The sequence below is a fragment of the Lutjanus erythropterus genome, chromosome 7 (assembly GCF_056507025.1).
Source record: "Lutjanus erythropterus isolate fLutEry1 chromosome 7, fLutEry1.hap2, whole genome shotgun sequence".
Lineage (NCBI taxonomy): Eukaryota > Metazoa > Chordata > Actinopteri > Lutjaniformes > Lutjanidae > Lutjanus > Lutjanus erythropterus.
The window spans coordinates 27,484,427-27,511,647 of NC_139323.1; the positions used below are offsets into that span (position 1 = coordinate 27,484,427).

The window sequence follows — 27,221 nt, forward strand, 5'->3', positions numbered from 1 at the left end:
TTCATACCTGTCATCATTTAGATTTTAAAATTAAAAAGTTTGTTAATATGCTTAAGTTTAAGTTTACTGTACTTAACTAGAATTTGGTTTTAATGCATTTGAGGAGAATTATTGATAATATTTATTTTGCATCATTGTGCGCCACCTTCAAGACTGATTTAAACCTACATGGATGGATGATTCCTTAATGTATCCATGAGTGCATATCACACACAACAAGCATAACAAGACAACACAAGATGACAAAAGACAAGATGAAAAAAATCACGTAATGTAACAGGACAAAAACGACAAAATAAGATATAACAAGACAGAAACGATGTAAAAGACGGAACAAGACGAAAAAGATACAAAAGACATAACAAGACATAATCTACAAAATAAGATGTAGGAAGACAAAAACAATATAAAAGATGTAGCAAGACAAAAACCACGTAATGTAAATGACATGAAAGACACAACAGACAGACTTTTTATGTCTATACTTTGAGTACATTTCAGAGCCTGTATTTATTCACTTTTACTACAGAAGTTGAATCAGTAATTTTATTCTTTTCCAGTCTTTTTTTTTTACACCACCATTTGTACTTCTTTTCGAGTTGAGTATTCGCAAAGTTTTGCCACCTCTGTCAGGTATCACTTACTATCCAGGACTTTTGACAATGGAAAAGCAAAAAATAGTAGAGTCGATATGAGCTGTGCCATGCAGTGGAAACATGGCATAATCTAGTTTGACAGTCAGACATACCAATGCAGGCTTGTTTGGTGGAGGTTCCCTGGTAGCCCTCATGGCACTTGCAGTGGTAGGATCCAGGTGTGTTGACACAGTCTCCATTGATACAGGGATTACTCACACACTCGTCCACATCTGGGTAAAAGAAAGCAAACAAAAAAAACAGGGATTGAACGAGATATCCTGACTGTAAATGGGATTAAATATCAAACACATTTGAGCAGATTTCTCAGATGCAAGCATCAACCTACACTTGCATTAAGTTCCTTAAATCGGCAGAAGATGGCAGTGCAGTGCATGTAATTAACTGTGTCACACAGTCACTCTGTCTGCCTATATGGTTCAGGGAGAACTGATCATAATGCACGCATCAGTGTGTGAACATGTTTCCTACCGATACACTCCCCACGAACATCCTGTCTGTAGCCCATGTTGCACTCGCAGCGGTAGCTTGTGGGTGTGGGAATGCAGCGTCCGTTCAGACACAGGTTGGTGAAATGTTTGCACACGTCGATGGAGTCATTCACAGAAACCGTGCCTGAGAACACAGAATGGACACATTAACAAAAGAAACAGAACTTAGTCCGATCTTCCATCTCCAGCCCCTTTACAGAATATTATGTTATGTATGTATGAAAGTTATTTTACACTAGAAAGACTCCACAAGATAAAGAAATCAATTTCAGATTTTTGCCCTAGATGCCAAAACAAACATTTCAAGTGTATCCCCCTGTAGACTGCTGTGTGTTTAGGAAAAATGTTTTATCCAGTACCATTTAACAGACTCATTCAAAGCCACAGTGTGACTCACTGATTCGTTGGTGGGTCAGAAGTCCTCCTCCATTGCCCCCAAAGCCTCCTCCGTTGCCGCCGAAGCTTCCTCCTCCATTGCCACCGATGCCTCCTCCGTTACCGTTGCCATTTGGTGGGAACTTGTATCCATAGTTGAAGCCGTTGCCGTTGGTGTTGGGGAAGTGTCCGTTAGGGTAGACATTAGGGAGGCCTTGGGGAACACCAACAATGCACAGACGCCTGAACTCATCTGCAAGAGAAGCAGAGATCACAAGGAACAAGTCAGTGGATGTAGATGAAAGTGAGGAAGAATATTTCTTCATCTCACTCTCTCAAGTTGTGCCAACACAGATTCTGTGTTTAAACAGTTTATGCGGATCATTACAGTCTTCCAGACTCACAAGCACTTTGGATCAGCCCGAGCAATTAAGTGTACACACTTGAAATGTACTCACTGTTTCCTGGAATTGCAGATTTCAAACAGGCCGATGCTCTTTGCAATAAATTTTGATGTTCTTTTGTTGAAGTTTGTTGTTAAATCGACCGTCTAACTGTACAAGTATCGCTGGTTTCAGATATGCTTTGACTGGAGAAAAGCCTGACCAAGTAATGAGCAAAAAATGTGCACTTAGAATGATCCACTCTTCTCTGCATTGGCATGTAGCTACACCAAGTCCAGTGTAGAGGAGTACAGGGTTGGGTATAATCAGCCCAGATCACATTTGACTATAGTTACATTGTCAAGGATTACTTGATTAAATTTTTGAATACATCTTTGGTTTACCGTGTACTGTCATATTTGTGCACTTATTTCATCACATGCCCAGAGAGAAAGTCTAAACATTTTCTTCTTACTGTATGCAACAGTGCCATTTAGGGTGACCGCATAAAATTCAGGAGAGGGAGCTAAGGTGGGCATCTCATGATGTCAGAAGGTTTAAAACAGATTCATTTACACTTACATAATTTGTTATTAATATTATGAAGATAATATATTCAATCTATAACATGTTTTTTATAATCCAATAGATTATATTACTTTTTGCAAAAACTTCCATGTAATTTGTTTTCAGTAACTGAGTACATTTCAAAGTAATGTGACCCAAACCTGTGTATGTATGCATGTATGTCTATGTGTGTATGTTGCATTTACAGCCCTGTATGTTTGTGTGTCTGCATGTTTTTTCGATTTTGATAGATTTTCAGTTTGATAGTTACAATAAATGAAACACACACACACATACACACACATCTTATTTTGGCGGTGCCCGTGAAAGCAGATCAGTAACAGATCAGTTATGGATCACACGGTCTCACGCAGGGGAAGAGTTTTCTGAATTCCAGCTCGACTGAGGAGATGATGGGTCATTATCCCTGCACAAATCTCTTCCAGCTTTCTCTGTTTGGTTTGCGCTCATGACATCATGCTCATCAGCTTGAGTGGAGGCTCTTCCCTCTCTGTCTCACACACACACACACACACACACACACACACACACACACACACACACGCACACACACAAACTCAAAGCTCCCTCTCTAACGGCGTCAGTCTTGTCTAGTTTAACATTATTGTGTTAAACTCATTTGGCTTGTGAAACATTTACTCTGTCATGGCTTTATTTACTGCCAGAGCTTGTGCCAAGTCAGAGACAATCTGTTGTGGAGACTGCCAGTGTTTTTGTCAGCAGAGGAAGGAGGTGATGGATGTTCTGTCCTGGTTTCAAGCTCATATCCATCTCTTTGTTGTTGAAGCCATGTGTGGTTTGATTTGCATGTTCTGTGTGTCTTGTTTTCGTGTGTACTCACCAGACCCCCTGACAGGACACATCTCGGGGATCTGTCCCAAAGCCCAGCAGCGTCCCGTGTCACAGCAGCACTGCATCTTGGTGAACTGACCGGTCAGCTCTGCAGCACAGCGGCCATTTGCCAGAGCAGAGAAACAGGTGCCCACACGCTGATCTGGAGGAAAATGACACACATTAACAGGATTAATCAAAGGAGCAGGCAGTAATATAAGTTTAAAGCCTCTGCCACCTAAAAATAAGCTTTTCTTGTTATTCCTATAGTTGGATGATTGAGCTTCACTGTGCAGAATGATGTACGCACAGCGCCTGACACTAGACGGATGCTTTCACATTTATCTACTGAAAGTGTAAAGTTTCTCTGTGCTCATTGCAAATCTGATTTAAAGGGGTGGGGTCTTTGAGCATGATAAGTGACATCAGAAATAGTTTGGAAACCAATCCTGGTCCAATTTGCAATTCGCACACATTATTGTTCCAAGCAAACTATTTGTACATACATTATGTCTTAGTGAATGTCTGGAGAAATAAAAACAAAGATGTCTTATATTATTTTTTATGTATTTTTGAAAGACTCATTTCCCTTCATACACATCAAAGATAAGGCTACAATTTTGCAATTCAAGATGTACATGTTCTATTTTATGGGCATTTGAAGGCATTAAATAATATGCAAAGCTGGAAAATACCACAGTAAATTTTCTCATCATCTTAAATATATTTCTGAATGCCATTTAGAATTGTTAGACCAAATACAACATCACACAGGTTATCTAAAATAATCTTAATATTCAAAATGAGTCATGAAGATGAGATATTTTTCTACACCTGAAGCCAAATGCAGTCTTACACGGCTGGTGTTTAGGATTTAGTGGCATCTAGTGGTCAGCTTGCAGACTATAAAAACTTGGCCACTTGTAGGAGGCACTCGAAACTCGAAGGCCACATCTAAAGCCAGTGTTTGCTTTGTCTGTTCTGGGCCACGGTAGAAACATCGTGGGACAATGTGGTAGACTGTGGAAGAGGACCCATGTCCTCTGTAGATATAATCATCTCATTCTAAGGTAAAGAAAACACAATGATTCTTATTTTGAGGTGATAATACACTAATGAACACATACAAATTCATTACACTAATGAATATTTAATTTATGCCATGTTTTGCTAATAGATCCCTGTAAAACATACACACTGGTCCTGTAAAGTGCAAGTTAACAGAAGCAGAAATGTCCTGTTTTTGCTGCTCTACATTTTTTTTAACTTCTCTACATCAGTAGTGATGTAGCAGTGTACTGTGACATCACTGTTAGGTGTGGCTACAGGTGCAACAGAGCACACTAAACACCTACCATCAGTGCCGCTGAGTCGGTTGTACTTATGCGACTGGAACATTTTAACCAGAGAGGGCAGTGAAACTCTGCTTCTCAGACTGGTGTTAAGTTATTCAGAGCTTCAGATAACAACTTAAGTCCTAATTCCACCAGTGACACTCCATTATATGTGGGAAAAGGTTACAGGTAATCGCCGCTCTCACAACAGCGGTGCTGTAAGTCAGAGGGGCCGGCTTGGCCTTTTCCATGGTGGCTGTGGAGGAAGCTTCTTTATGGGCTGGCAGTGGGAAAGGTTGCCTGGGGTCTCAACTAACTGCAGGAATCCGAAGGGCCTCCAAAAGAGGGTCTTTATTTGTTACAGTTTTCCAGGTCAGGGTCAATGGGGCAGGAGAGGGGGCTGGGGTTCAAAGAGCGTGTGTGAGGAGTAAATGGAGAAGAAGACAGGAGGGTTTTCTGGGTATTTAAGGCAGGATACCAAGAGAAGGAAAAAGGCTGAGTGAGGAGGTGTTATTTTAGAAAGTCAACAACATATGTGAGAGAGAATTTTAACTGCATCTACAGAAAGAAGGGGGAGAAAAAAGGAAAGCCAGAATGAAGAATGAAGAAGGGGGGAGGAGGGAGGAGCACAAGTCGATTAACTCACTAATGAGCCAGCAGTCTGGAATTAATCAGTTCCATGTGGAGCAATTCTTGCCAATTAGATAGAACATGAGGGGCTGCGCTGTGTCTGGGAGCACATACAGTACAGTACACACACATTTACATGCATTACACACACAGATACGCATTCCCATACATATCCACAGACACAGACACAAAACATGCATGAATGCACATGCATATTCTTGCATACATTCACGCATAAAAATGCACAAATAAAAGAGCAAACATCCCATAGGACCGACTGAGCTGGAGACCGGGTGGAGGAGAAAGGGGAGCGGAGGAGGAGGGGGTTTGCTGATGAGGATGATGATGACTTAAATTGGATCCAGACCGTGGTTTACTCGCTAGTGTTGCTCCACTACACAAAGCATATGCTTTCATTTGGTGAGGTGTTTTTACAGACTGACTGGCTGGACAGGTATTCGTTGTTTTTTTTTGTTTGTTTTGTTTTTTTTCCAAGCTTCCACCGTGTGACAGGGCATTAGGCTCTGATTACTGTCAGGCACCCCCAACTGCTCCCACTGGCCTACTTCACCACAGGACAGTACATCCCACACAACACAGGCCAGCACACCTAACCCTGTTTCAGAGAGCAGGTTTAACAAACTCTAACTCAGCCTAATTCTGAACTCAGAGTTGACTCAGGGAGGTTTTCAGTTCCAGCCCAACAAACACAGTATGTCCCTGCAACGGTGCAAGTGGGACGAATCATTTGTGACATTTTAACGATGTTACTGCAACATCATCATTACTTTAGTTGCTCCTATGTTGTTGAACGTTACAACATAACAGGTATTCAGTGGTATTTTTGCAAAAAAATATTGTTCAGGAATCTGTATTGAAGTCAAGGTATTGCTACCGGTACCGTTTTGTGAACGATACCCAGCCCTACCGATGGAGTTGGGGCGACATCCATCTTAAAATCCAGGAGTGGTGAGAAGAGTCAAGAAGTTATGATTTACTATTATATTTAATTCATTGTCGTCCACTCGTTCATTAGAAAATGCTGGAATTTTATCAGCTGCAACGTGACGAGAACAAAATGCAGGTAACAGCAACTGAAGATGTAAATATGAATCAAATAGTTTACTGTACTTTACTCTTTTTTCTTAACTCTCATTCTTAAGTCATAGTCCAGCCCACTAATAATGATCCTGCAGGTTCAAAGTGACTGTAAAGTTACAGACACCTATTTTAGTCACTAACTGTATAACTGAGGAAATATCATGACAGCTCCTTCAGGTTCAGCAGGAGGTTAGGAGTAACTTTGGCCCTGAACTATTCATTCTGCTACTATAACATGAAGCCAAGTGTGCAAGAAATCAGCCCTGCAAAACCAATATACTCGGTTTAATTCACCACAAAAAAACAGAGATCTGATGGCATGGGAAATTTAATCAAAGTGTGTTGTCATGTAAAGACAACAGATACAAGTGTGGCTTTGGATGATGTTTAAAATATCTAAAAAACGGACTGAAGCTGACCTGGTCTAGTCTGGTTTTGTTTGGGTTTATCTGTGTCTCCTCCTGATCGTCTTGTCCATTTTGGAAGTGGGATAGAGACGGAGGAAGGATATATGGTGGTTGTGTCTGGCACCTGTTTTATTTGCTCTCTCTTTTTTTCCCCTCTTTCCCTCCAGCGGGCTGCAGAAAATCAGCCACAACTGGAGGAAGCAAGGCGCAGGATCCAGATGTGAGAGGATGGGATTAAAAAAAGTTCCAGGAGGAAATGATAAGAAAGATAAGGAGGAGGAGAGGGCGAGAATGCTTCAGTTTGAGAGATAAACAGTTAAAAAAAAAAAGGAAAAAACAAATCAGCCAGAGGGGATGGAGCGAAAGAAAAGAGAAAATCCTGATGGAAATGGAAACATGCATGTCCAGAATAAATAGAGAGAGCTTCTAATGTAAATCACTGAACTGTTAGCTGAGAGAATGAGCTCTAGTGTGATCCAGAGAGACAGAGAGAAATACAGACGGAGAGGGAGAGAAACATTTCTCTTCAGGGCAAAGAAGAAGAAAGGGGATGACAGTGGAAAGGGAAAAAAAGAAATATATGGACACGCATAAAAGCAGACAGATGGAGAGCTTTTGGGTGATTGGAGCAGTGTGTCAGTGTGTGATCCACTTTATCACACACACTCGCACACACATATCAGCACAGGCTGTATTTACTGCATCATGATCCTGATTGTCTTTCACTCCTCCCTCCAGTGCTTCACCTGCTTGTTTATCTTCCATCACCTCTTCATCCTTTTGCCTCTCTTTTTCTCACTTTTTTCCTCCTCCTGTGACATTTTTGCTTTTCTGTGTTCCCTTGCTCTCTTTTCTTCCCCTTGTCCAGTGCCTCCAAATATATGCAGATACTCGTGTCTGCATATTTGCGCATTTGAGGGGCTATTATTCATGGTTTGGGTTGGGCAACCTAAGGACATTCTTAAAGCTTTAGCATAGAATTATAGTTTGCTCCCAACTTTGTGGGTCAGTAGAAGGCCCTTTCCTGTTTTAACGTGACAATAATAAAATGCCACGTCCATACAGAAATTGCATATCTGCATAGAAGTGCAGAATCTTTTGTTGGCAGTAGGGATTGACCTTTTTTTCAGGACTGATATTGATACTGATTATTAATAATCAAGGAGACTGATAACCGATATAAAAATCTTGGTGTCAGAATTAAGAATAACACAAACTCAACAGAGCTGCTCCAGTCTGCAAGTTTGCAAATGTGTTCTTCTCTGCCCGATTGCCTGTCCATGTCATGGTTTTCGTTTCTGTTGGACACTTCCTGTTTTATTTTGTAGGATTGGTTCTCCCTCATGTGACTTTGTTATTTTTACTTCCTGTCTTTGTCTGTTTTCCCGCCCTTTTGATTGTCATGTGTTTCACCTGTTTTCCCTCCTGTGTCTTGTTAGTTCCCTCTATTTAGTCCAGTGTCTTTGTCAGTTCGTGCTTGTTTTTCATGTCAGTCAGCCTGCTTCCCGTTTGTCTCCCTTCCGTGTGTCTGCCGTGGTTTTTCCCCTGAACTGTGTTTTGAGTTTGCCTTTTGTGGATTCTGTTTTTCCTTGGACTCCTTGGATTTTTACCTCCCCTGCATTCCATGTAAATCTTTGTTTCATTGTTTTATTTACTGTAATAATTCAACAAAAGGAGGACCCGAATGCAGACACCAGGAAGAGTACCAGTTCAAAAAGGGTTTAACAAAATAAAACAACAAAACAAAGGCTTACATGGAATGCAGGGGAGGTAAAAATCTGATATCCGCTGGCTCTGCAGGGAGCCCCAAAACACTGGCCGCTGCTTCCAGATGCTAACTCATCATCAGCAACTTAATCGGCCCACATAAAACCATAACCTCAACCCCATCCAATAACTGTGGGATGAATTTTATCGCTGACAGCCAACCAGGCCTCATCAAACACCTGAAGTCATTAATGCTCTTGTAGTTGAATATGAGAAATCCTTCCAGCCAGGTTATAATATCTTGTGGAAAGTCTGATGCTGAACAGGCCCATAGTGTGATAAATTGGCTTTAATTAGTTATTTGCTGTTATAAAACTTGGGTTTCATGTCATGATTGACAGCTGAGTTCCGCTCATATCCAGGATATTTTTGTTTCATTCTTATACAGGGGGAGGAAGTGGAAACATGTCGTCCATCTTTATTTACAGTCAATGGTTTTACCATGTTGAGCTTAGTGGTCCCATCTTTTGTTTTCCTTTCCTTTCTCTTAAACAACACCATATGCCTGTTACACTGAAGCTAAACAACCAATTGACAGGCCAGCTCACACACTACCTGTGAGATCAGCCCCCACCCTGTTTATATATGTGCACGTGTGGGTACATGTGAGACTCTGGGAACTGTTCTTGGTATTTTTCGACCCATTTCCCCTGAGCTTTTTTCCCCCAAAGTAAAAACAGAGAAGCTCGTTATTTTACACAGATGACTCAGGGTGGATTGCATGGAAACTAGAAAATAACCTAAGTAGCGGAGAGAATTTACAATAAAGTTCACAATGAAAGATGTAACTGGGAGGAAACATGTATTGAATTAGAGCAATCCAGAGGTTTAACTTTATTACAGGAGCTTTTATTGAAGGAGAGTTCGGCTGAGCCTGTGATGCTGATAGGGTTAAACAGATGGACCCTGAGCTGTCTGTTTTGGGGCTAAATCTTGAAATAATATATTAACACCTGTTTGTGTTTCTCTGTGGCTGCCATGAGGGGTGAGGATTGCAGGAATAGATTAACACCTGGTAGTGTTTCATGGGACATGTCAGTGAAGTATGCAGCGTGTGTGTGTCAGCGTGTGTGTGCGTGAATGAGTCAGAGGGGCACTAACATTAGAGTAGATTAAAGCTGTCAAGGCCAAATAGTGCGTGCAAGTGTGTTTGTCTGCACATGGTGACCACAGGTCTGTACTGCAGGCCAGCTTGACTCATCAGAACTCCACTCACAGGAAGCAGTCATGGAGGGAGAGGAGTTAGCGGCCAGATGTGAAGCTTTCGGCCAGCCGGGGGGCGAGGAAACACACAACGAGATGTGTTGGAAACGTGTCGTCTATGTGTGTGTGAGACTCACCCACACATCTGGAGCCGTCTGTGCTGGAGATGTAGCCTCGTGGACAGGTGCACACATAGCTACCAGCGGTGTTGGTGCACTCGCCTCCATCACACACGCCGGGGATGGTGCTGCATTCATCGATATCTGAAACACACAAAAAACATGCAGTCGCATCATAAACACCTCAGATCAACACATCGCAGGACACATCTGTCGAGTACACACCGCACGCCAGCGCTGACGAAAATTTCAGTGTTGAAAATTTCTTTGTTTGGAGAGATGCAGTAGCTCACTGCAGTAAAAGTTTATTGCACTGGAGTAACTGTTTCTCCCCAAGGATAAATTAAGAAAACCAAACAGATCTGCAGTCTACCACAATGGAATTACTTCACTTCTGGTGTGTTCTGTTCAGGCTACAACTCATCACAGAGACAATCCAACAATATAAACTGTGAAGCTCAGTGAGACAAGAACAGCAGCAGCAGCACAAACTAATGAGTATGAGTCATCAGAGTCTTGTTAACTTGGACACTGATCAAATATCTGCAGATTTTTTTAATATATATGTAGCCAATTTTAGATTTATTATATTTAAACCTGCCACAAGTAGTTTTTAACTGGGTATAAAATGGTCTCAATTTAATACAGATGAGTCTATATGACGAACAAGATCATCAGCAAGAATATTGGCTATTTATAGTTATTCTACGTACCTGTCGCCAGGTCAGATTCACCTTGAAATCAGATGAAAGAATATGAACAATACATTTTCCCAGGCAAAGTTACACTGAGTGGTACGTTAATCAGAACCAGGGGGAGATTTTTCTTCAGATAATTTTGTTTTTGATGTTATATGTTGTGGTTGTGGCAGTGGAAACACTACCACTTTAGCCCCAGGGGCCTCCAGAGTCAACACAGTATGAAGTAGCTTGAACTTTTGGAGTGCTTGTTGGGATTAGGCAACATCTGACAAATTAAAAGTTTGGTTTCGTTTGTTTCTCTTCCTCAGAGTGATGTATCAAAAGACACTCAAGCATCATATCAGTCTAGTATCAAAGCATTTTGAATGATACCCAGCCCTATCAACATTTGTAAGAGAAAAGAGAAAAATTATAAGGAGACATTAATACTGAAAGGACAAGTTGTTGTACGATAAGATAAGACAACAAGGCAATCTCAAGAAGAACTCGTATGTGGGCAGAAATTAAAAATATGTGTGCAGGAAAATACTTCCATACAAAAGGAATCCTGCAGTACAAAACATACACATGTATACCACTCATCGGTATCATAAAATGAACATTTCTGCCGATATGACAGGGCGATAAGATGACATTTTAATTATGCACATGCAATGCATGTAAGTCTGAGCCCACTACAAGAGAGACTTGATGCTCTCTTGTAGATAAATTTTTAAAAAAATATGTGCCTCTATCAGTATTTGCATCTGTCAAAATAAGTTGGAAACATCATCATACTGGGTGTCAGCAAAAATCCAATATGTGCATATGCAATGTGCATCCCTACTATCTACAGCTGCTTCCAATCTACAAAATGGCAACTAAATTGAAAGAAATGCCTGCACCAAAAGAACCAAAACTGCCCAGGTTATAGTGAATAAGCTGACCTTATTTAAACGGTTGTCTGAGAGTACCTGGGCACACTGCTTGGCAGGGCCCACCTTGGTGTGGTGCAGCACTTTATGATGGCATTAAATTGTATTATTCAGTGAGATGAGGCCTCAGTGCTCCATGACGGGGGGAACCCAAAGTGAAGTTCCAGAAGGTATTGGGTTTTTATGATGTGTCACGCTTATTTATACGTATGCGTAATTACTGCACCACTGCGGGGCATAATTACAGCGGCATTAGCGCAGACGTGGTGCGTGTGCCCTTCACGTTTAGTTGGAAAAGCAAAGGGTGTGTAAGTGTTTGTCTTTTGGGAGTAACTTATACCCATGTGCGTTTTCCTGTGTGCGTGTCTGTGTCTCGGCGTGGATGTGCGTAGTAACGCCTGCCGTGGGAAGCTAAGAGGCCGTTATTCCCCTGCTGACTCCTGTCTGACAGCAGTGGCAGAAGGCCTAGGTGAGGCTGTAAAAACGCAGCCAAATAAACTTTGTGTCAGCAGCAGCAACAGCACGCCAGACATTACACTGCACACAGACGAAGCGCTGTGGGACTGGCTGAGGGAAATGCGTGTCACCTGGATAAATGTCTACAACTGAGGCGTCAAATCTGCCATGTTTAACTGTGTTTACATATCCATAACACTCGTGAATATGTGAAAAACTTTCGATGAAGTATGAGCAGAATTTGTCCAGTTTGTGTTATTTTATCTAATCTAAAATTGGACGTGTGAAACTGTCTCTGTGTGTGTGTTTGTACAGAGCGAGTGCGTGAGAATCCGTGAGCGTCAGAGCAACGGGGAGGTCTGTGTGTGTAATGAGAACGTCTCCCAGATGCCGTAAGTGTTTCTTTGTTCAGCACTAACAGCTGGTTTTAAGCCAAACGACTGTATTTATGGAAGGAAAATGGAAGGAGAAGCAAAAAAAGCAGAAAGAGGAGGAGGAGGAGGAGGAGGAGGAGGAGGAGGAGGAGGAGGAGGAGGAGGAGGAGGAGGAGGAGGGGAAAACAGAGAGACTGTTAAGCACAGTCTGAACTCAAAGTGGGCCATAAAACCAGGTGCCTTGTTGTGCCCAAAACGATCAGACACCCATGACATCTTAACTGCAGTTCATCTTAACTGCTCCAAAACCTCACTAATTTCCCTGTGAAAGCTCTCAGGGAGGCTGTTTGTGCATTAGCTAGAAGAGCAGTTCAATAAAAAAAATAAAACTTGCCCCAAAGGAGCTGCTCTGATTGTTTGTGAGATTTCACTAAACATGCGTTTCCTGCCGATCCATGACTTCAGATACACGTCACAACTGTTCTTTTGTTTTTACGAGCTTTACAAACACTGAACTCTTTCTCCTCTTGCTCTGCATTGGTCAAATGACAAAACTGCAACAATAACAGATCAGTTTAAAAAACGTCACAGAAACAATGAACGTGCCTTATGATTTAACAAACATAATAATGCAAATGATCCCCATAATTCTGACGACTGATTTGCTGAATTGAGAAATTTAAATTTTAGTCCATGTGTGGTCTCTTTTTTGACAAAGGCTATATTTGAAATTTAAAATGGTACATGAGGTTCATACTCACTGGACACTATATAACATAATACTATGCAGTAGTGATGACAAGAACATGGCAGACAAAGGCAGACAGTGACCACGGCGGTTTAAATGTAAGTCTGATTTCATTTGGAACAAAAGAATATAATTTTAAATCAGTTCATCGTGGGCATGGATTAGGTGTGATACGCACTGAACAGTACGTCTGAAAAGAGTAGTATTTTGAAAAATAGTACACATTTTAGGTATGTAGTGTGTAGTATGTTATTTCCAATGCAGTGAGTGTCACAAGCAGTGAGGCTAAAAACCTACTCAAAAGGTCATCTCTTGTCACACCAGTTGTATTATCCTGTTTACTGATGATAAAACCGTTTTTTTAATGAATGTGTAGTAGTAGTTTAGAGTAGTAAAACATGAGGATTTTTTGTCTACTTCATATTACTGTTTTTAGACAAAATCTGAATTTTGAGTCTCATCGATGATAATGGGATACTATAAAAGACATTCTTTACTTTTTCCTTCAATTCACAGATCAAACGTTTTAATTTGAAAGCAGGATGTCCACATGTATGAATGAAAGACTTTTTATTGCCAAAATTTAATAGGGCCAATTTTGTAATAAAAAAGCACCTAATGTGAAACTATTAGTGTACTCTTCAGAGTAAATACATTGCTCAGTTCAACATTATAAGTAAGGCAAAATGACAACAACACATTTATTAGCAAAAACCTAAAAGAGTGCAACAGGATAGCAGAGATGTTCAATAATTAAATATTTAAGACCTTCCAAAACAGCTTGAGGTTATTTAATATTTTTTAAGGACCCACCCTGGAAAGTAACTGAGAGATTAATTAAGGATGAAAATAATCATTAGTTGCGGCTGTAGTCCTGCTCTAACCAGAAAATAGAGTTAACACCGTGTATAAAGTGGTGGAAAGAGGCTGATTGTGTGTAATTTAAGGTTCAAATGTCTCACCACCAAGCAACCCTCAGCTCCAAAAATCATCAGGGTTTTCTCTCTCGCTCTTTATTTCTCATCGGTCACCACACAGTTATTCGTTGCCAGTTTGTTCAATATAGCAAAGTATTAAGAACTAAACTAAATAACTTTTTGACCAGGGAGTTGGGTATGAAGGTTACAGGACTTTCTAATCCTGAGCTCCCGCTGTGTCTCTACCTTGTCTCAGAGTGTCCTTGAGACAGCGTATGATATAACTTCTCAATCCTCTCTGTGCTGTTTGGTCCCAGCTGGAATGTAACATCCACACCCAAATCTAAATCTCTGTGCGCTGAGCTTAGCATCTCTCTGGAAGTCCTCACTCTCTCCTTACTGTGAGTCCTGAACCGGCGGTGGCGTCCACCCAAAACCACAACTGAAACTGGGACTCTGGTGAATTTAGTGAAGTCATCCTCCTCATTTCCTCCTTCATCCACTGCGACGTAAATCACTTTTTATGTTTGTCATGGTAATTGCTTCTCATGAACCTGAAGGTGGAGAGGCTTGTTTGTTTTGGTAAACAAGTTGTATTCTTCCTGTTTCTCGTGCGCCTCTGAGCCATGCTACAAGTTAATAAAAGGAGAATTTAGACAATAATTCATGCACTGATACGGCAGGTTCAGCCAGGTCCTGCTCAGTAGAATAGATGTCATCTGGCTGGAACAGTTTAAGAGCTCTCTGTAATCCTCCCAAAAGACTAGGAACACATCGGCGTCAGTCCAAGAGACACAACCCCATGCCTGGCTAAGTATCAGACTGTTTAGCCTGGGCATTGTTTAAATTCCACACAATCAACACGTTGTAATGTGAATCCACTCTGCGTGTGTGTTTCCATGTGTGCGCGTGTGTGTTTATGTGCACATGTCCAGACTTCTTTAACTCTGAACATGTCATCGCTTTTAAACGGCCCGTCGAGATTTGCCAACCGATCCCAGCAAACCCCAAGGTTATCGTAAAGTGCACGGTGCATGACCGCCTCGCCATTAACTCAACGACATCTCACTGAAGACGAAAAAACGTAGGGACTCCTGCATTGGATCACATGTACTGTTCGTAATATAAAAATGACAAATCAGGTGCTCTTCAAATATAGAGCCTGCACTTAGATATAAATAAAACAAATAACAACTGTCAAGCTTACTAATCATCAAAGTCCAAAGTATTGTTTGGCAGTCTAGTAAAAATCAGAGGAATTCTGATTGTGAATATAAAAATCCACGTTTAAACTCACAGTCTTCATCAGGGCACGAGGTTCCCTCTCATAAGCTAGACAGTCACTGGTTGTTTTATTTTCATAAAATCTAATTAAAGTTTCACCATCTTTTTTTTGGATTAGCGAACTTAAGTTTCATAGTGCTTTGTTGATTATTAGTAGGTATTTTTGTGATCAACTTTTTTTTTTTTTAATTTTAAAACCAACAACAGACAAACCACACAGCATTTTAAACGGGAATAAAAAAAAAATAATAATCAAGTAATTAGCTGTAGTAATAAATGCAAGTAAAAGGCAGATATTCTCAAGTAAAATACAAATGACAGTCGACTGAAAAGAAAAGGGAAAAAATAAAAAAAAAATCCGTGCGGTACAATCATTGATTTGCACTAACTTTAATGCTTACCATGTCTTATATTACTGGGTGTGGAGGAGTGTGGGATTTGCAATATTAAAGGGAATTAAACATTTTTAAAATCAATATTTTCATTTTCACTGAAAAACAAAAGGATTATGGTGTGACTTTGCAGGGATCTTTACCAAAAAAGTTTTATTAAGCCTCTAGAATATGATGTGCAAGCCAGGACATCTTATGTAATTTAGAAAGGTATTTTGGCAAACATTTCGCTTTTAACAAATATTGCATGTCCTGTGATTTCAAAATCGCAGCAAATAAAAATGTAATTAATTGTTCAGCCCCAGTCTGGGAGATGGGATTATTTGGGATTATTAGATTTTTTCGAAAACAGTTTGTAGTTATTATGCTTTATCTCAGTTAATAACGAAGTTTGTCGCTTCAAAATGTTAACATTAGCTTGGTTTTCTTTGCTTTATTTCAGTATGTTCAGCAGCGTTGTTTAGGTTAAGACTTTACAATAAGATAAAACATTTAATTTTGAAAAAAAAAGACCGAAGCTGTACCCGTAACTGTCTCCTTGCTTACAACAACTGTCTCTTCTTGTAAGCAGTGTGTTTGAAACTGCGTTGCTTTATCTACCTCATTAATATTTCCCCTGTAACTCTTCACCTGGCATTTTAGACAACAACAGCAGCACATCAAGATACCTGCTTATCCTGGTCTGTTTATTGATCAGAGTTACACATTTTTATATGATGACATTATAATTTTGGTCCTAGTGATAAAGTGTTCTTTCGTAATCGTTGAACATGTCTTCTACTACTGCTACTCAGACTCACCTTCACATTTGTGGGTGGTTTCACTCTGACGGTGGCCGGCGGGACATTTACACTCGTAGGATCCCACGGTGTTGATGCAGTTACCTCCGGCACAAAGACCCGGTACAGCCTGACACTCGTCCACATCTAAGAGAAGGAAAGAAAGACACAGAAACTGGTGAGAAGAAGCAGATAATAATGGGGGCTATAATGACTACTGGCATCTGCAGAGCATTCTGGACATGAAACTTCATATATCTGTAATACACCAAAAACCATAAAAAAAGGAATCTGACAAACTTCAAACAATGTGTATTCTAATAAAAGTTTATAATAATTAACTGAGGTTCAAAGCATATTTTGGAGGATGTTTCTGGCATAGGTTCTATCACTAAAACACTGTTCTTCATAATCCTGCTTGTTTGCAAAGGGAACGAGTAGTAACTTGGCGCTGGCAGTGATGCCTAAGACCACTTCCAGAAAGACCCACTCCAGCTCATGTTAGAACAGGAAATGGCTTTTTAAATGTACGTTTTTCCCAGCATTCAACGTGAGTCACTTTTACCAGTATTGGGGATATGTCAGTGGGCGGGTTCCTGTAAGAAACTGTGGATTCCCTGGAAAACACACACACACACAGTGGGTTTATGTTCACCTCAGCGACAGTCACTAAGCAAAGTCCACATGGACGGATTACGAAACACCGGTTCCCTGGGCTCAGAGATGTAAAACATCCTGCTCCTTTGAGGGAGCACACACAGATTGAAAGAGACACAGTGTCTATTTGTAGTCATTTTGTTTCTCTTTGTAGTTGTTTTGTGTCTCGTTGTGTTACTTTTGTATCTTTGTGGTCACTTTGAAGTCATATAATTGACTTTTGGAAGGAACGGTAACTTCAAATAGACTTTCTGTCCCAGAGGTTTCCTGACACCTTAGACCCCTGAGTGTTTTTATGCCCTGATTTAGATAGGACAGCTGAAGATAACACAGGAAAGGGCGAGAGAGAGTCGGGGGATGACATGAAGCAAACGGCCGCAGGCAGGAAATGACCCCACCGCTGCTGCTGAGGACTTTCCAACTGAGCTACCTGGCTAAATTTATTTATTTATTAACTTAATCTGTGCCACGAAAACTTTCTCCCAGACAAGAATTCACATTAAGATCTAAAACTTAACAATACTTGCAGATCATGTGTAAAAATGTGTTATTATGGTCACCTTTGTTTTAAAATATCTTTTTTATGTTGGTTATTTTTTAATTTTTAAATGTTGGCCCTTTAAAAGTGGGAATGCTGCTAAAGTACTGGTAGATTTTCTGTTTTTTTTTGATAAGATCATTGATCAGATGTCTCTCATAACATAACTCTGTAGCCCTCCTAAAACTAATTAAGAATTATGGTTTAAAAATGTGCATTTTGATTAGCATTAAGAGAACTTTAGCTACTTTAAAAAATAAAATTAATAATAGATTAATCACTACGACTATGCTGTGAAATCAACTCCGTAAGATGTCAACTCGGTCAGATTTTCCATCTGATCAAATTGATGCCTATGTTTAATAAAAAATTTAATCACAAGGAGGCTGACCAGTTTGGATAAGAGTTTGATCTTTTAAAATATGTTTTCCCAGCACAACTGAGAAGTAAAAATTGAAACCCCAACTACCCAAAATCTGATTTTGTGACAATGCTCCAGAATGAGTGATGTACATGCCTGCACGCTCACATACACAACCACATACATATACAGAACACTTGTACAGCCTGTTTCTAATAATCTGAATACAGTCAGTTTCTGCTTCTTTTTAAGAAAGGCAGAAAATACTGTGTTGTGTTGAGGAACTCTCTCTGCTGAAGGCTGAGAAAGAAAGAAAGAAAGAAAGAGAGCATCGGGCAGCCAACATCCTGATGTGGAGCCTGGAGTTCAATCCTTACATTTGGACTGATGGTCAGGTGTTCTTTGTACTGCTGCCAGCAGGACGTTGCTCGAGGCTCTCTGGCGATTAGGTGTCTTTGGTGTGTGTGTGTGTGTGTGTAAGTAGAAAGAGAGCGGACCGTTAGAAAGAGGGGAGAAAAGACAGAAAAAGAGACTCTGAGAGAAGGGGAAGCACAGTCAGACAAAGAAAAAGAGAGTAAGAGAGGAGGTATGTGAGTCACACAGAGATGAGCGATCGTCTCACACTGGCATACTTCTAACATATGAGCAGCCTGGCAGCCACGTCCAAAGACAGGAAGTTGTGGAGCTAAATACAAACCAGCTACTGATCCCAGATGTATTACCTTCTTGAGTTACCCTCATAAATAACATACACAGACTAATGCATATAGCTGGTGGATTGTGCTTTTACTGTATCTTCTGGTGAACTGTGTTACACACGATTGCTATGTTTTAACACATGTCTATCTCTTCGCCAGGCATATGTACATCAATACAGTATATTTTCTAGCCTCTCTAGCTGTTTTACCTAACTACTAACATCATTGCCCTGCATTTGTTATAGTTTTCAATACAATAGATAACTGTTATGAATGAAATTAGTGTGGAAAAGGTTGAACAAAGGTAAGAATAAACTGACTTTTTGAGCTTTTGAGAGATTATTTAACATTTTGAGGATATCATATGCATTACAATGAAAGGGTTCTGATACTTCATTCATCTAACTCAATTTGCATACCTTCCCAGAATAAAATACTGCATGTAGGGCCCAAAATAAGTATCCAGGAGCAGTTGATGAAAAGGTGAACGTGATTTTGGACAGGTCTGTGTCTTCACCCTCGGTATAACTAAGGCCAAGAAAATGACTGGCTTTCATGGTAATATAAGGACCCAGAATTATCTGCATAAACACAACTGGGACACTCCACCCAGGTCTGCATGAGTAGGCGCATGCACATAAAGACGGACTCGGTCCTGACAAGAATAAACATCAATGCGACTGTATGTGCTCTGCCACAAGCTTTGTGAAGACTACCTCAATGTGATACACAAACTGAATGGCCATTTTGTTTCATTTAATTTGTTCATTATTTGAGTCGCTGACTGAATGCGACATGTGGGCAGAGATCTGGATGCCTGGAACCTGACTTTTTACACGTCAGCATTAAAATTACAATGTCCAAGGCCACATCAAGCAATTTGTGCAAATGTAAACAACACTTGAGTTCGCTATAATCCCCAACTTCTCAGCATAAATACATGAACTTAATGTCCTTAGCTGTGATACTGTTGAAGTGTGTCCAGGTGCTTTGATCAGTAGAAAAACACATCCTCCCTCTGTGACGGCTTCAGCTAGACATCAACCATCACAATCTGCCCAGGGTGGTGCTGGGTGTGTCCATGTGAGACGAGCTGGACTGAGGCGACAAAGAGCCTAGCCGGGCTCATTTAACACGGGACACGACCTCCACATGTGTCATATATTGATGCAGTCATATTGCTTAGTCTGGTCAGGGCTATAGGTTATTAGAGAGGCATGCAGAAAGAGTCTGGGCTGGTCTGAAGGGGTTCTGGGACACCAGCAGCAGGAATGTTGATGAAAGAAGGTCAATCTCAGTTCATATTTCCCTCAAATTCTCTGTTATAATCTCCATATTTAACTCTTTTGGACCCATTTAACAGATACAGACCGACTGTATCTGTTGCAAATTGGTTAAATGTTATTTTTGTGAGTGAATACTGTGTATAAAATGAATGCTTACAGTATATTTGCTGTGCCTCATACATGCACATTAATATTCTGCTTGATTTGGTGACAGTATGCTCCTGCACCCTGCTCTCATTACTTGTGGTGTACCTCAGGGATCCGTCCTTGGGACATTATTATTTATAATTTCTATTCATGATTTATGTAATGTTTCAGAGTTCTGTTCATTTTATGTTATTTTTCTGGCCAGGGAATGTTGACCTGTCTCTGCAAATAAAAATTGACAATACTATTGTTGATCAAGTGCAGTCAACATGATTTCTGGGTGTACAATTAGATGAGTCTTTATCCTGGAAACAGATTAGTACTGGTACAACAAAACTTGCAAAAAGTGTTGGTATCTGGGAAAAATCTGATCACCTCTGATCTCTGTTTGGGTGAGTACTCATCCCAATAAACTTGTTTCTGTTTTTTGTCTCCAGAAATGAGGTTTAAGTATCATCAACTGTGTACATAAAACTCATTTATCTCAACCATTATTTTTTAGTCAGGCATCATCGCTGTTTATCAAGTCAACCAGCTACAAGTTGCTCTAATAGTATACTTTGCTTTACAGAGGACTCTTCCTCCATGTTTTCATGATTTGTATTCTTTCAATCATCAGTTCCTCAATTCCCTAGTTATTCCACTCAAAATGAGTATAAACTCCTATTTGCCGAACACCTCAATTACAATTTGTTTTAAATTTAAGAGGTTCAGATATATGGAATGCCCTACCATGTCATTTTTTAAACTCAGCACCAGCACAATTCATGAAAGACATTAAAAGGTTGTTTTGTTATCTCCATGATTTTTTCCTTATGGATAAGCTTTGCAAACTGCAGTGTAATAATAAGTAATTCTAATTCTATTTAATTACTTTGAATGTCTGCTAGTTTGTGCAATCTTATCTTTTATCTTAACTTTTCCTTTCATCCTCTGTCTTTTTCTTTTTCTTTTCTATTCATTTAATATTTTTTGTCTTTTCTACTGAATTCATGTATGCACTGGAGAGTGCCCTCATCAAGCCCCTCTTAGCGTTTTTTGGACCTTTCCATCAAATTTAGGTATATATCTAGTTGTACTTTTTATATATGCCTGAACAAATAAAATCAAAATCAAAAATCAAATCAACTGTGTATGCACTAACAAGTTTAAGGAATGTGAGGAGAAGTTCACATTTTGACTTTAAGAAATTTGCCTTGGACCTGATGACAGTTACAGAGATACTGACACATAAATAAAAACACCTGAAACCATTCACTGTTTACAGTTTTTGCAGACTATGCAGGGAATGGAGCTGCATGCACGCAACTTCAGATGAATAAGACCTTAATAGGAAAACACAAGCTAGTATCCAGCCAACTGTGTACATGTAAACACTCGTGTTGTTGTTAACACAGGTTCGAGGATGTTGTGAGCAGGGCTCGCGGCTGAGATGATGACGGATAAAGTAAAGGTTGCAGTGTTTATTGTGGTGATCGTGTGTGGCTATGCATGTCACTGTTAAAAAGAAGATCTGTCAGGCTTTTCTACGAGCTCCAAACTGACCTTGACATGCTCCGGTACGAATGTTGGGGATGAAGCCTCGCCTGCAGGGGTGCGGCTGGGCAGGGCACTGCTCACAAGGGTGACCCCACGCTCGACCAATGGTGGCGCAGCAGAGGGTTTTGGTGCACACGATTCCACTGAGCTGACCCTGACACATCTGGTTGTTCACCTGGGTGAAACATGGCCCAGTCCTGTAGTCTGTGGAGGGAAAGAGGCAAGAATCCTTTGTTAGTTAGTAACTGATTTAACAATTGATTTACTAAGCGATAAAACAGTGATTCATTTCCTTGAATACATCTGGTGCAGCTTTAAATGAAACCAGACTGCATAGATGAGAAATGTCAAAATAACGGAGAAGGCAATTTTCCTGTAAAATCCAACTGACTGACTCAGAGATCTTTTTCTTCATTTCTCTGAATCAACAAATAGAGGAATGGATGTGGAAATGATTTGGCACAGCATTAGAAGATGATTTTAGAGAGATGACTCACTGGACCTTTAAACACGTCCTCAGAGTTTAATTATTTCAAGTGTTTAGTCTCTGAATCAACAATCAGCTTACATAAAGGAGCATTTACAAGTAGCAGGTTTTATGAGAGGTGGTAGCAGCATAATGAATCATGTTAGGACACGTGATTTCAGGCATTTTCTTATTAAACCTGCCCGGATTAAACTGCAAAACACACTGTTTCATTTAGCAGGGACTTAGCAATAGGATTGGAATGGCTGCTATGTATTTAGTCTCTGTGATAATAAGTTAACCCAGTGGACTGACATACTGACGCACATTCCTTCTTAAACCAGGAGTCAGTGGTGTGTTGAACAGTGGTAGTTTGTCTCCATCAGTGTGATAGTACAACAAACTAATAGCAGAGTGATGGTCAACAACAATCACCCCATGACAAGCATTCACTCTGAAAATGAATGTGACATTTTACGTAACACATCCATGCGTAATCTTTGGGACACTGCACCTTTGTTTAGACTCACAAGTCTCTAAACGCTTCACTCAGTAGAGACTGAGGACTGTCTCCCAACTCTCATTGTTACAAATGGGTGGAAGCAACTGGAGAGTGTTTATAAAAAAAAACCTGCATTTGAGAACTAAACCAAAGAGAGATGTTATTATCTGTATGTGTACAGTATCTGTTCTGCCAACAATACCATCTGTATCTGTATTCCGATAGAAGACCAGAAATGCATGTGGTTTGTATCAAAAGTCATGTTGAATCAGGGAAATGTTATATTTTCCACCCTTACATTTATTGGCAATTAGGGTTGGGTATTGTTTACGTTTTTTTCCAATACTGGTGCTAAAACAAAACCTTTACAGCTGAAACAGTGCCTCTTTCTGTTTCTTGATGTTTTAATTTTACTGCCGTTCACAGTACTAGAATATTATACATATTTCATAATATATTATAATGTTTTACATTTTTATATTTTAATGGTTGTTACATTTTGGAGATTATTTTTTCCACAAATAATAATGAGCAACTTCGGGTGGAACAAATATCTGTTTTCACTGGACTATAACATATTCAGATGTATCTCTACCCCCCTCATGTTGGGGCGGTGATGTGCAGTAGTCGTTTACTTACTACTGGGGAGAATCAGGGAGAGCATTGTTCCAGTAGGGTGTGTTCTTGAAAAAATGTAAGGGATGCATGTTTGTTGGCGGTTGTACTCTTTCTCGTTCAAGCAACTGCCTTTTCCTCAGTTGGCAGGAAGTTCTCAGATTGTCTGGTGTTGCTAGACGTTTGTGCAACTTTGCAAAAACACACAGCAGTCAGAAAACATCTGTTGCCAGTAACGCAGAAGTAACACAAGTATCTCATGGAAGTCAGACAGATGTGTTAAAATTGCACATCTTATCTTTTGGTAACAACAGTGTAGATAAGGGTAAGTAAATCCACTCAGCCATTGAAACACATGTTGCAAGCAAACCCATTATGAGAACAAAATGTCCTTATCTTCAGCGATCACCTTGCTCCCTCGCTGCACTGCTGTTTGCCAGTGAAACTATGGCATAATCTCGTTAAATGCACTTCACAAATCAGGCACAATGACCTCATGCTGAAACCATTTCAGCAATACGGTGTTCGTCTTTTCAGTCACATGCAGTACAGCCTAATGATGGTTTCCCTTGTGGGAGAAACCCTTATTAAGTTCTCTACAGTGGCGCCAAACTTAATATAGCATTCATTAAAAAAGTTGATTGTTAGATTGTCACAGCGGAGATGAAAGACAAACTTCATGGTTGGCTAGCCAAGGCTGTGACAGCAAGATGTGGAGAAAGGAGAGCGGTTCACTCAACTCTGAAGAACAGAATGAGATGGAAAGATAGAAATCAGTGGTGGTGTCTGCTGGGAGTCCCTCTTCAGACTTATTGGTTCCTTGTGCTACATGAAAGGGGATCACAGAGAATGGGGCAAAGAGTAGGAGACACAGAGAGAAGGAAAAAAGAGAACGAAGAGAGAGGAAAATAAAGTAGGTCAAACTGAGCATGCAGAGTGCAGGTTGGGGCTCACGCCAGCTCTCCCTCTCATCCATCTGTCTTCGTTTCTCTTTGCCCACTTTAGGTCCTTCCTGTCTGTCTGTCTTCTACTCTGCCTATCAGCCGCGTTTTGATCTTCAATCTTCATGTGGTCTGGCTGCACAGTGGAGCAGCACCCATACACCACATACATTTACTCATATTCTCCATAAACACCTGTACACAAATACACACAGACATAAAATACTCCGTATTTACTACACTACAAATTTACATTTCAAGAAGTAATATATAAGACCCTAGTGTTAAAAAATGAGTGCAAAAAATGCAGTCCAAATAGCAAGTTGGAGCTGTAAATCATATATTTGATAGGTTGAATCTCTATTTAATATGCAATATATGGCTGAAATGAGTTGTGTCCGACCATCACCTCCTCCTGAGAGTTGAAGCTCAGGCTGCAGGCTGCAGGGACAATAAAAATCTACACTGTAGGTTGATCAGCTGTTTATAATTATCAGTTGGTCAAAGTAAAGTTAAGAATGTTATCGAGAAAACAAAATCACACTGCTCCAAAAATACACACTCTGGAATTAGATTCAGTGACTGCCTGCCAAACACCATAAACATATTGCTCAATTTAATTGTTATAAACATCTACTCCTTCTAAAAACTATTAATGATTTCTCATGACTCATACAGGCACTCATTTAGTGAACATTCTGCATTAATTTGAAATCTAATTAATGTGAAACAGGAAAACAAAACTAGACGATCCTGACAGGAATGGAAATTTCAGAGGAGAACATGCTGGCTATCGTGTTTCTGTTGAAATCAGTATTTGAATGCTGCATGTTTCCTTGATCTCTGATGACAAATGATGGTAATTTTATAATTTACTAGTGATTCTCTAAAAGTCAATTACAGTGCAAACCGTCATGGCAATGAAGATGACATGTCAGCCAGTACAATGATGTGGCTTAATGATGTGTTTTTAGTAGTTTTAGTCTAGGCAGTCTTGTTTTAGGACTAGTTTGGGGATCACCAACCTGCAGCTCTGGAGCCACAAGCACCTCTTTTGCCCATCTCCACTGGCTCCATGCGGCTTTGACAAAAAACATAACAGTCCTTTTTTTAACATTTATTTCTATCCATTCTATACACTGAATTAAAGCAAATGTTTAAAATAAATGGTTTTATATTTTGTCAAGTAAAAACCCTCATTTACAGATCAGCGCTTTTTCCTCAAAATTTTGCCGGTGGCTAGACTTGAATCTCCCTCGGCTAACTACGGATGCCAAATCCAAAAAAAGGAAAGTCTCAGAGGAAAATAAAGAATTTAACAGATGCAGCTTCAGACAGGTTTTGGGGTTTTGTTCTTTTTTGGCCAGAAATATCCCTTTTGATACATGTAGTCGAGGTTACCGACCCCTAGACTAGCTGATTGACAAATTAAACTGAAAACAGTTCCAAAGGAGAGCGAATATGTTGAAAGAACAAATAAGAAGGAAGAACACCAAAGTAGAAAAAAGTAATGGTGCTTCCAACCCTTTAGTCTTTGATTGTAAGAAAAATCAGCAGCCCAACAGCATCAGGACTCTCCCACACTCTGATCATCCAGCAACACTAGACAGTCGCACACAGCAGCCAAGTTCAACAGTGTGTACATGTGCACTAAATTAAATATATATGCATACACATGCTTTCCCAAACACTTCTCTCTCTCTTACACGCACATGTACACACAAGTATGTAGCCGACATACATTTTTGTGTAAATACACACGCCTGAAGGAAAACACAGCATCTGTCTGAGCCGCAGCGTCGAGCCAAACAAAAGACTGGAGCAGCAATAAAAGTGAAGAAAGGCTGCCTATCTCACAATGTCCCAGTCAGCCTCCATATGTTCAGGCTTTTTTTTGCCCTATGCTGTAATGTGTGTATGGTATGCACATCTGAATGTAAATTCTGTGGACACGTGCGAGCATGGGCGCGGGCAAGATAGGACAAGGGGGCAATCCAACATCCTGACTCAGTCCCGCTGACAACATTCGGAAGTAATTTTATCTAATTAGTGCTCAAATTGCTCAATAGATCAGAAACATTCACCAGATCCTCTCGTCTATCCTCCATCCACCCCTAAATCCACTGTTAGCAAGTCTGTCCCTCATCCAGACGTCTCCGGTTTCATTCATAACCTCTATCATCATAACCAGCATCCATCACAATGAATAAAGCCCTTTTCCTATGATAATAACAACGTGTCCACTTTGTTAGACTCAATGGAGTCTTCTCATTCTTACTAGTTTATAAAGCTTTTATTTTATAAACATCAACACTCTAATAAAAGTTTCCAGGAACTGGTGCTGGTCGTTGCCCAGTCCGGAGTTTGCTTAAAGCCGCAGATGTACTAAGAACCTTTCACCTAAATCATTCCACATAGATTAGCCAGACCGTCACATCAGATGACATAAATGGGATCTGACCGTTCACATATGATGACAGTGAAGCCAACCACATGAGAATCTGGTACTAAAAAAAAAAAAATCACTCATCAAAGGCTATTGCACTGAGGGACGTTGGATTACAGGGAGATAAAATACTGCAAAGGCTGAGGTGAGAAAATATTTAATCCTGTCTGGAACTAAAAGCTTTCTAGGAAACCATTTTCCCATCAACCCTGTCTAGTTGTGGGATTGCGGGAGGATGGGACAGAGCATTGACCTGAGCACTACAAGGAAAACGCATGGAAAGAGAAATTGCACAAGAGAAGAGCAAAAAAAAAATCCCATTTCAGAATCATTAATAACTGCTGCAGTATTTATAAAAGTCCCAGGAGGGGAAGTCTGGGGGAGATAAGACAGTTGAAATATGAGCTGATCACATGGAAATGAAGCCATCATCGTTTATGCATGCCTTCCAATGACAAGAGGTCAACGAGTCAAATGAATAAAGAGGAGAAATATACACAGAGTACACACTTGCCTTTGGGTGTGCGTGTGTGTGTGTGTGTGTAAGCATGCATGTGTTTTCAAACCGGATGTCC

The 27,221-nt window shown here is 40.2% G+C and overlaps 1 protein-coding gene across 1 annotated transcript in view; it reads right to left on the reverse strand.

The window, feature by feature from the left end:
- fbn3 (fibrillin 3) overlaps positions 1-27,221 on the reverse strand; it is an 87,014-nt gene that overhangs the window by 25,712 nt on the left and 34,081 nt on the right. Inside the window, exons 7-13 of the mRNA XM_084723422.1 lie at positions 21,683-21,880; positions 16,472-16,597; positions 9,904-10,029; positions 3,335-3,487; positions 1,545-1,775; positions 1,128-1,271; positions 749-868 (exon numbers count right to left, since the gene is read on the reverse strand). Coding sequence (XP_084579548.1) covers positions 749-868; positions 1,128-1,271; positions 1,545-1,775; positions 3,335-3,487; positions 9,904-10,029; positions 16,472-16,597; positions 21,683-21,880 — 1,098 coding nt within the window. The remainder of the gene's footprint in view (positions 1-748; positions 869-1,127; positions 1,272-1,544; positions 1,776-3,334; positions 3,488-9,903; positions 10,030-16,471; positions 16,598-21,682; positions 21,881-27,221) is intronic.